Source organism: Chaetura pelagica, unplaced genomic scaffold, assembly GCF_000747805.2.
Source record: "Chaetura pelagica isolate M959 unplaced genomic scaffold, ChaPel_1.0 scaffold142, whole genome shotgun sequence".
Classification (NCBI taxonomy): domain Eukaryota; kingdom Metazoa; phylum Chordata; class Aves; order Apodiformes; family Apodidae; genus Chaetura; species Chaetura pelagica.
This window is the reverse complement of record NW_009952973.1, coordinates 13,044,581-13,055,768: the sequence shown is the minus strand read 5'-3', so window position 1 is coordinate 13,055,768 and position 11,188 is coordinate 13,044,581. Positions and strand designations below refer to the sequence as shown.

Genomic DNA, 11,188 nt, shown 5'->3' with positions numbered 1-11,188 from the left:
ATTCCTGGCCCTGGGAGCATTGAGTTCCAAATGTTGTTAGACACTAAGTGTATAAACTGTGCCATCTGGGATGTGGGCTCTAGGAAAGGAGACACTGAGCTGGTGTAAGCTGCTACCATGCTGTTGCTGGAGTCCTGGGGCAGGTAAAGTTTACGGTGGCTGATGATCTGCCTGGGTTCATTATGGTGGAGGGATGTCTAGGATTTCATTTTCTATGGTACTTTGACCATATCCGTCTCCTTTTCCCCTTAAGAGTCAGTCAAAACAAAGCCCATTTTAAAAGAAATGAATGTAGAAAATGTGAAACATAAGGATCTTTCACAAAGCGTCTTTTACAGTGCTGGGGACATAAAACAGGGCGGTGGAAGATAAGCCATTATGTATGTTGAGGAAGTCTTAAGAATAAAGATTATAGGCAAACAGTCTACCTTTCTTTACAAGGCCTTGATTTACATCCCTGAAATCTCAAATTTAGCTATTACAATGAAGTCCTGTTGCACACAGAGCTGACTTTCTATCACCACTTAAAATCTAATTAATCCGTATTGAAGCACAAAGATTTCTGTTGTGTTTTAGGGTGAGGGGTCATAGAGCCCTCTTTGTTCATCCTCAGGCTTGTAATCATCAGGCATTGGGATATAATTTTACCAAGCAAATTGGAAAGTAACAGATCAAATCCTTATCGGAAAGCCTAACTCATGGTTTAGTGAAGTCCTTCGTCCTTTATGTGAAACTTTATATTCGTGAAGAACAAAAAAGTGTTTCAGAGCTTAAAAAGGGTTAATAGCAAGGGCTTATATTTGGGGCAGCAGAGAACTAAAATCATCATAGCTTCCACCATCACTCAAGGTAGTAGTTGTTACAGAACTGCTGGGGAGACCTTCCTCCTCAAGCTTTTAGGACTCTGCTCTTGTAATGGCCTTGGTCTATAGACCAATGATGCAATTAAGTGGCATGCTGTTCTCTCTGTTGGGATGGGTCCTATCCTGCCTCACTACCTACTTACCCCAGTGGAAGAATCTTAACTTGGAACTGAATGAACTGGAGATCTGGACCATGGGACTCTGGCAAGCTTGTGTTGTCCAGGAAGAAGGGGGAATGCAGTGCAAAGACTTTGATTCCTTCCTAGCTTTGCCTCCAGAGCTCAGGATTTCTAGGATTTTAATGTTTTTTTCCAATGGATCAGGGCTTTTGGGCCTCTTGCTCTCAGGATTTGGGTTGGACTGTCTGAAAATTGGTGAAAGACAACAGGAACAAAAGAAACGGCTGTTGCTGTTTGGAGGAATACTCTTCTGGATGTCGGGGATTACAGCTATTGTCCCAGTTTCTTGGGTTGCCCATTCTACAGTCCAGGAATTTTGGGACGAGAATATACCAGATATTGTCCCCAGGTGGGATTTTGGGGAAGCGTTATTTGTTGGCTGGCTTGCTGGTTTTTTCCTTATATTAGGAGGATCCCTACTTAATTGCACAATCTGTTCAACTGAAGTCCATCCATCTTCGGGTCATTATACAGTAGCAGAACAGCAAGATCAGTGTCAACACTTGGAAACTGAAACTAGGCCTTAAAATGGAAGGTTTTAAGCCATACAGAAAGACTGCCTTATCTTTTTCAAACCCTAGTGTAAGCCAGACGCTTGTTCCAATAGTAATTCAAAGGACTCTTTGTTACCTAGCTGATTTCCCAAACTTGTGTCTGTTTTCTCCGTAACTGGTATTGGAAGTTGGGCGTTTTCTCACCTGCAGGATGGTTTAAAACTTTGTTTCACAGCCAGAACACTGAAGTTCTCACAGACTGTAAGAAAAGGTGCTTTTGCTTTCTCAGCTGCAGTGTAAAATCCTGAAAATGACTATGCATGCTCCTTACAGCTTGGCTTTTAACCAAAATATGCTTCCTTTACATATGTAACCAATGAAATGAGCCTCAAAGCTTGGTTCCCTGTTGACATTTTCCACTTGCCTAATGCAGTGACACACAAGCTTGAGTTTTCACATCCTAAGTAGTCTATATATATGTAGTGCATAAAATTGTTTTCTGTGTACAGGGAAGTTGTTACTCTTCTGTGTACAGGGAAGTTGTTATTCTAAGAAAACTGTTGCTTTCTGAAATTCTAGCAAGCTTTGCAGATGTCTTCTTGTGCCTGGGATGTTACAGTGTGGGTGCTTCATACCCAGAAAGTTGTGTTTTCCCAGTCTGGTACATTAAGCTGCCCATTTGAGTTGTTCTGGGTGTTTCTGGCACTTGCATACTTTATGTACCAAAAATAGGCCGAGAAATGTTGCTTTAAAAAAAAACCTTACACTTTCTTCTTCTGATACAGGTATCGCAGAATTATGCATCCCGTCAAAGGCTGTTTAAGCACCATTTGCTTACAGCAACATGTTGTTCTGAACATGTAGCACCTTTGACCATAAATTATATTTAACTGGTCCCAAAACAGACAGCTTCATTTGCTGTAAGTAGAAGTGTGTCAATGTGGTACTGAAACTTAAAGGTGAACAGTGAGATGCCAAAACTAGCAGAACTGCTGTAATGCATTAGTAGATAGCTGGAAAGTCAAATGCATGCTTTTCTTGAAAAACAAACCCACCAGTAATGAAAGGTGAGCCCAGCTGTGGCCACACCCTCAGCAGCTGCTTTACCACTCCATCTCCCTATCCCCCAAACACTGCAGATGGAATCAAACAACACAAAGCAGGAGGGGGAGGAGTATTCCATGGTTCATAAAACATTGTTTTAACTTTTATGTTCAGTATGACAAAGATTTGAGCAGAACAGTTTCTGCAAAAGCAAGCAGTTTGGTGCTTCTGTGACTACTAAATATAAACTTGACCCAGAGACTACAGTTAGTTGGATTTCCATTGTCTGTACTAAGATGGCTTTTAACCAGTAACTATTTACCAGACTGGAAAAATCTTGACTTAAATGTACAGAAGCTTTGGACCATGGGACTCTGAGAAACCTTTATAGTCCAAGATTTAGGAGGAACACAGTGTAAAAATTTTGATTATTTCCTAGTTTTGCCTCTAGCATTCGAGACTTCCAGGATTTTACTATCTACGTCAAATGGATTAGGATTTCTGAGGCTTGTGATCTCTAGTCTTGGTTTGAACTACCTAAAGATGGAGTATACAGAGCAGAAGCTAAAGAAACGGCTGTTACTACTTGGAGGAATACTCCTGTGAATGTTTGGAGTTCTGGCTTTAGTCCCTGTTTCTTGGCTTACCCATACTATAACCCAGGAATTTTGGGATTAAGACATCACAGAGACTGTGCCCAAATGTGAAATGGGGGATGCACTGGTCAGTGGTTGGTTTGGGGGATTTTTTTTATCAATCTAGGGGAATCTCTACTCTTCTCTGCAATCTGCTTATCCTCTGATCATCAGTTACCAGAGCAGTGTGCAATGGCAGACATGCAAGACACCCATCAACATCTGGAAATTGGACACAGAAGACTTTAAAAAGGGTAGATACCAGATTTTCAATTTCTTACTCTTGAAATACAGTAAGAAAGGTCTGCTGAACAGACAGGTTACAGTTTACAAGATCAAGGGGAGGGGTGGTTTTCTTACTAAGTAGTTATTTTAATCACTACTTACCTTACATTTTAATTATATTAATTGATAAGATAGAGATCAGTCTAAATCACCCTGTATTTCTCAAAAATCTGATCAATTGCAGATCTTGTTGTTTTTGTTTTTGTTTTTAATAATAAAATCTTTTTAATTTCCAGGCATGCATGGAGACTGGACCATATTTTAAATGGCAGAACTATTGCTGGGGATGCTTTAAACAATGTCTTTTTTTCCAAAAATAGTAGCAGTTTAAGTAGTTAAACAGTTCATAGTGCCATTTCAACATTCATTACTAACACAGTAGTACAACCTTGAATAAAGTTCCCCAGACCTGTATCATTTACAGAAAACTAGATGTTTTCATACTAATATAATGTAATACAAGATTCTCCATCATCTGTGTGTTAGGGAGAGAGAATGACTGAATGTACCCCTGCCCAGTCCTCCTCTCACTCTCCTTTCTCTCCAAGGAAAGCCACAGTTGACTCTGTTAATTGCTACTGTAGTTTTTACTTAATTAATGTAAAGAACTAACTTCAAGTATATAACTTAAGCTAAGACTTGTCAGTGATTGATGTGAACTTTCTATAAATTACAATGATTTTACATTGACAAAGCTGTAGCAGCAAAGAGCATATAAAGACAGAACAGCAATAAAAGAATATAACAAAAACACTGGTCTGGAAAAGAACTTTGCTAAAAAAAATGTATTTTCCAATCACTGAAACACATGGAAAGTGCAGAGACAAGTTAATCTATGTGATGTACTTGCATACTCTTACAGACAAAATTAGAACAGAAACACATTCAGAATATAACCTGATTAAATACTTAGTTCAGTCCTGAGCATTTGATATTTAATACAGTATAAACATAACAATAGTAAAAAAAATATCTTACAATTACTTGATTTATGTTCTATTACAATTTCTGCTAAACTTTGCTCATTTGGCTAAATACTCTTGTACCAGTAATATTTAGATTTTAATATGTGCAACTGCAGTGACATTGGTACCTGAAAGCAGAACTAATTACATTCATTATACCCTGCTGTGCAGAGTAATATTTATAATTTTCAATTGATGGGGGGGATATTTTTATGTGTTATTTTAGCTTATTCTATTGCGCATTTCAAGTGTGAATAATCTGAATTAGTAAAAAAACCTCTCCCAACCAAGAAGCGTTAAAAACAGCCTATAAATACGTTCAACTTTACCAATTTGGAAAACAAGGAGCATGAATATGTTTGTTTCTCAAGTCTAATGAGTTTTGCAAGCTAAATCCAGCAATACTTACTTTGGACCATGGGACTTGAACTTTGTAAGCATGAACTTGTCATGCTTACAAATGAGATAATACTTTTTTTTTGTTTTAAATTATCCAACATGTGAGGAAAAACAGCTAATCTGGCAAGAACTTAGCTCTAAATATCTTTCACAATAGCATCCTTAATGTCAAAATATTTTTATTTCCAGAACTGAACTATATTAAACAGAACATAAATAAGACTGTAAATAAATAAAAGAAAAATCAAAGTACAACTCTAAACATCATTCTACAAACAACTTATATAATTGAATTGAGAAGCTGAAACTGTCAACCTTCTTTTCACCTCTACATTAAATAATTCCAGATTTGTTTCTTTTGTTTGTTGTTTGTTTGTTTTTTTTAAATTGACCTTTCAAACATGAATGCTATTTCAAACCGAAGAAACAAAAACCAAATGGGGCATTCAGAAAGGATGTTCAGTCAGTCATCTTGCCCAAAATAGCATGTTTAGTTATACATTTAAGTGAACTGATGTATTTGTGCATAAAAAACCCTTGGGTGTTACACAGACCTCTCATCACAGAATTTGCACTTGGAATTTAGAGACAGCTTCTACCCTATTGTGGTTATACTTGCTTCCATTTCATCGCCAAGTCATTATAGCCTTTTTGAAAGAGGAAGTCCATGCATATATGGCTTGTTGCTTGGGGAAGAAAACCTTAGCCAGTGAATTAAATACATCTGAGTGCAACATAGTAAATGGAAAATGAAATAATTCTGCAATGCCCACCTATGTACACAGTACCCACAGAACATAAGACCCCAAATGCTTTACCATGATAGGGCAAGCTTAAACACTGACATCTTCTGTTCTGGGCTTCTAACAGAATGTGTCCAAGTTGATGCTTCTTCCTAGCAGGCTGCTTCATGTAAGACAAATTTGAAACATGCTGTTCACATCTAATTATTAAACCTGTGCACCCACAACTGCCTACAGGCTCAGTATTGTATTTCTGAAAATGTTCTTTATTGTACCAAAACATGTGAAGACTTCTAGTCAGGAGCTTTTCTTTTTCAGAAAGGGTTTATCTTAACAACAAGACTTCTGAGTTAGTATGTGACAGATTTTTTTTCCTTTAATTAAACATCTTCTTATTTGTAAACCTAACAAATACTTTTATGTATTCCTAGTTGGCCATAAGACAGCCTCTAGGACAAAAGATTAACATAGAGAAACTAATTTTTAAATGTACAGTGGGTATAACTGCTCCAATTTCAATGTGTGTATTACAAATTTGATTCAGCTTCCAGTTCAGAAAGCAGCTACCCCTTTTGGTAGTCTCATCACAATTTTTAGGGTTACTTGTCTGCCTGGCCTTTCTCACTCTCCCACAGATACAAGAAACCTTTTAGTGCAGATTAAAGTACTGTACATTCACAAAACTAACCTCTGAACTGTCTCTTCCTGCCAAGTATTAAAAACAAAACCAGAAGAAATTTGTTTTCAGAAATTCCAATGTGGATGATGAATGTAGTTAGCAGCTGTTGTGAGGCAGCCTTGATGTTTTGGAAAGAAGTTTAAGCTTGTGGTTAACTTTAAACTATAAAAGTCACACTCTTGTACAAAAATATTGCATGGCAAAACAGCCATCTTCACAGTCTGCTCACATGAAAATAGTGAAAAGATAAACAATCTTTTGTAGAACGTAGTGTTTCTCAACACAGTGCAGTTCAACAGGATACGTGCTTAGTACTGCCTTTGTTCCATCTTTACAAAATAAAAACACACATGCAATACATACAAACTGTACAAAATCAGCATCAGTATACCAAAATTAATCTACTTTGGTTTTCTGGTTGTTGGGATTTTTGCCATCTTTTATGCATACAACAATTCAATTCACTATATTTTACAAAGAAACATCTCAATAGTGAATGTAAAATAGAAGATCTTTAAAAGCAGGTCACTGGAACTACAAAATTCATCTGAAGAGAGATGAGCAAGTAGAAGAACACTGATGAAAATGAGTAATTACACATCATCAGCTGGAAGGGCTGGTATACCGATCTTTGCTCTTGTGAAGTATGCTATTTTCTCCCTGGATTTAAAAAAGAACACAAGTTATTATTTTACTATTTATGGCATGACTCCAATGTTGTTGATCATGTTACAGCATAGTTCTTTAAAATATAGGTTTAGAAAATATACAGTGAGGAAAATACACAGTGAATTTATTTACAACAAATGTGGTTGCCACACCATTCTGACATAATTCTTAGGCAGATTTATGAAAAAAGCAGCTCTAATTTTGAAAAAGAAAAATATATATCAATATGTCTTTAATAACTCCAATGATGAGACTAAAATATTGATCTAGTAACTGAACTTTCAATTATAATATTTCACTGAGGAGATGAAAAGGTAAAATAAAACATTTTATCCTGACTTGGAAAAAAGGAGGGGGGAAACAAAAAAAGCAATTGGGTTAAAATTAAGGTTTGAGACAGAAAGTGTTCATTCTGGCTTATGCTAAGCTTGATGAATTGCTTAATGTAATTGGCTGCTGTTCCTGCAACCAAAAGGAGGAGGGATTCAAGATCTCTCTTGAATAGTTAGTCTCGAGCACGGCACAAGCAGGGGTTAATGAGCTTCCTGATGTGATGTATACTGTTCTATTTCTCCTTGAGGGGCAATTTCCTTCGTGCACCTGCCATCACCAGAAAAGATCCCATTACTTAGAGACTACTGACAGTGAGGTGAGCCATGGCAACGGTCACACATGCTTATCTGCAGCAGATGACACATAATGGTCTGATACTTTTCACCCTGCTTCCTCACCACCACAGCTCAGCTGACATGCTGCCACTTTTGCCACATGAGCAAGATGCCAAGGCCCCATCCTTTGAAACTCCAAGTTTGAATGATATTAGAAAACTATGATGTTTCTTGCAATTCAAACAATTGTGGATTTTTTACAGGGTGTGTCTGATCCTATTGAGAAAGAATTCATGTTACTTCATTACAATAAAAAGAAAAGCAGAACAAGCCATACCTGAATGACTGCACCTGCAGTGGCACTTTCTGGCTCTGCTCCCGTAATCGGCATACATCCTTAGAAGCTTTCCTCATGAGTTTCTCAGCACTTAAACCTTGTTTCCGTTCTTCTTTTGACTGTTCAGCCTGTAAACAGGAAAAATACATGTATTTTGATAATAATGAACAGCTACTAATTTGAAAGACATGACAAGTTCTGTAAAGCAAAACACTTGGCAGCATTAAGTTTGCAGTTGGAACTGATGATCTTAAAGGACTTTTCCAACCAAGGTGACTCTGTGAAAATCTCCATATACAAAGGTTCAGCAAGACAAAAGACTGACATCACAAGCCTAGGCCATAGGCATGAAATAAGGTAACAGAGCTTTTCTAATAATAAGTAAATAAATAAATAAAAATAAAGCAAATCCCATGTCATTATAAGTGGCTACTGGCTGTTACAAATTTTTGAGATATTTCTTAGGGCTGTAGTTAAACAATACCTAAATTTATAGGAACAAATGTTGTGTAACCAAATGCATTTTTAGAACTGGGAGACAGTGTTTCTTTTCCCATGTAATATACTTTTATTTCCTAATGAAAGCTCTGAGGAAAGTTGCCTATACCTACTCTAAAGTGACAGACCAAAAAAAAATGAGAAGGCATGCTTTCAAAATACACTTTAAGGTTTTGTTGACCTTGTTAGCAAAGTTAATATTTATGACCTTTTGTACTTTTATTCATGGACACAACACCTGCTTTGCATGTGAGACGCACTTCTGTCATTTGCATTGTAGTGATGTAAAAGCCAAGGCAAGTGAACAGAACAGCAGTGCTAACAAGAGGTCATGGCTCTTTCCTCACATAAACATTGCTGAGCAGCTACATACCCACCAGGAAGTTACAGTATTTCTGGCTCTGCTGCATGTCTTTAGCAGGACTGCTGCATGAACAGAATAGCAGCTGCACCATTCACTATTTCAGTGATAGGCTGCTATTAAGAGTTGTGTTTTGGTGTTTAAAAAAATTTTATCAAGGGTTTCTGAATGCCCAGTAACTTGAGCAGCAGCTCTTTTAGGTGGGCATTCACCGGGATTTCTTAGACAAATGGCCACCGTTATCTGCCAAAAGCAACTGCCAGATAGGAATCTGTGTCTGCACTTAAGTGTAAGATAATGAAGAAGAAAAACTGTAATAATTAAAGCTGAAACACTAATTCCTGTCATCTTCAGTAGTTTCTATACATAAGAAATAAAGAGAATCTAGAAAAAAGCTGTTAATGGTGCTAAACACCAAAACACTGGAACAAGGACATATTTGTGGTATCAATGACATAATTGCAGATTACCTCTATTTAGAAGTTGTACTGAAAAGAAATTAAGATCTTTACAGATATTCACAGGAATCTTTTTTGGACATAAACAAAGAGGAAGCACTTCAGAGGACATTAGGTGTCTGAAAACTTCCATGCAGATTTCAGATTCAAACTTTAAAATGCTGCATGATTTATCACAAGAATGCAACTGAAGGAGAGAAAATGCCTCAGGTGCACAGCATTACCTGCTGTTTTCTGATCTGCAGGTATTAGTGGGCTCTATATACTTGTAGTCCTTAAGAAAGTGTGGTAGGAAGGGGAGGAAAGGTGTGGAGTCAGTATTTGGCTTCAAGCAGAGTAACTGTGTGCTAGCAAGCAGCCACTTATTTTCAACATCCCCCCACATCTGTGGTTTCATTTTTCACTTGAGACTCTATTTCTCTGGCACTTCCAGCTACTGCATTAAGTCTGTGCCATTTTAATGCCTGCAGGATCTAAAAAATAATCTATGACAATGTTCTCTAGGCTTCTGTGTTCTTCTAACCCAAGAGGAAACACCGACAGCACAGCACTGCATCCTCAGGGTTGTTTTGCACCACAAGGGAAGGCTCCAATGATTTTAAGGGTAAAAATACTTCTAGAAAAATCGTAAGCAGTCTTCAAACAGGTGGAATGGCTGTGAATGTTGTTCTGACTTTTAGCTTTGAATTTATTAAACTGCTTTTTTAACCTATGCAGACTTGTACCACTCAATGTTCTGCAAATATTTTTAGAGTTTCTAAATTATTTGCTGTGTTTGCTTGGATTTAACCTGCCACCTCTTTAATTTCCTGCTTCCTGTATTACAAAAGACAATGATTAATGGCTCTCCTCATGATTCTACATCCTAACATGGAAGCCATTTCCTCCTTTGACTATCTTTGTCAACCCTCTGTAGACTTCCCCTTTGAGAAGGGGAACCAGTACTGAACAATTTAAAAAAACAAGCATAACATGTAATTGTATAATAATTATTTGTTTCAACTTCTTTTCTTCGTAACTCCTGTCTTACTTGCTTTTTGACATCTGCTGATAGCTGTGATGTTTTTGCTGATGTTTTTGTTTCTTGTATCTGGAGTATCTCCTTCCAAATGTCTAGTTCAGCCCTCAGCTCTGTGTATGTAAATATTAGGATCATCCCTTCCCTCCTCTACACAAGGCTATTTACTGACATTTAACTTGAAAAATCCTGACAAAAAAACCAAACAAAATTAGCAACTGTTCCTTATATATTAGCAGGTCTTCTGCACCTGGTTAAAACTGCTATTTTTAGTACTCTGAATTACTTGGTCTCAACAAAACACTAATCTTCATCAACCATAAATAGTTGAAGAGTATAAATCCCACCCAGATGTCACTAGCAACCTCCCCTCATCAGAAGCTGATTCACATAGATGGGAGGGGGCTCCAGAGCGCACCTACTCCAATGTCCTGCTCAGAGAAGGTGAAACAAGAGGCGGGTAATCAGGGTTTTGCCCAGTTAGGTTCCAAATATCTCCAACAGAGGAGGAGCCCGGGGCATTTTTTCATTTGGTTGGGTTTTCTCCTTCACTAACAATCTCTCTAGGCCCCCACTCCAGTGTATGGTTACCCTCACAATTTATAGAAACAAACAGCCTTCCCAGAACAAACCAAAAAACCCACAACATCCAACTTTTTCATGTGGAATTATCATGTTCCAACTTGTCAGTGTTGGCTTTCAGTCCTATCCTGTTCCTTGTCTAATATCCATGTGGAGGCATCCCATCTTACCTTATGGCAATTTAGAGACAATGTACAATTACTTGTATTGTTTTAGAGATCATAACAGAGAATGGGATTCAGCTTTCCTTTGCCAAAACTAGATCATTCTGCATGAAGAACTAAGACTCAGTTGGAGGCACTGCCTTTCCCACATGCTCCTGCCACAATAAGTAATGGTCATTTGCTCTGTCTACCCATTACAAAGATCTT

The 11,188-nt window shown here is 37.6% G+C and overlaps 2 protein-coding genes and 1 pseudogene across 2 annotated transcripts in view; 2 read left to right on the top strand and 1 right to left on the bottom strand.

The window, feature by feature from the left end:
* The first annotated feature begins 915 nt into the window (after nucleotides 1-915).
* LOC104387241 (claudin-22-like) lies at nucleotides 916-1,569 on the top strand. Its single transcript, XM_009995960.1, has one exon. The coding sequence runs from the start codon at nucleotides 916-918 to the stop codon at nucleotides 1,567-1,569; it is 654 nt and encodes a 217-aa protein (XP_009994262.1).
* A 1-nt stretch (nucleotide 1,570) lies between these two features.
* LOC104387290 lies at nucleotides 1,571-3,464 on the top strand (annotated as a pseudogene).
* A 3,257-nt stretch (nucleotides 3,465-6,721) lies between these two features.
* The window catches only part of WWC2 (WW and C2 domain containing 2), a 62,324-nt gene continuing 57,857 nt past the window's right edge, over nucleotides 6,722-11,188 (bottom strand). The window contains exons 21-22 of the mRNA XM_009995959.1: nucleotides 7,901-8,028; nucleotides 6,722-6,946 (exon numbers count right to left, since the gene is read on the bottom strand). Coding sequence (XP_009994261.1) covers nucleotides 6,880-6,946; nucleotides 7,901-8,028 — 195 coding nt within the window. The 3' untranslated portion in view covers nucleotides 6,722-6,879. The remainder of the gene's footprint in view (nucleotides 6,947-7,900; nucleotides 8,029-11,188) is intronic.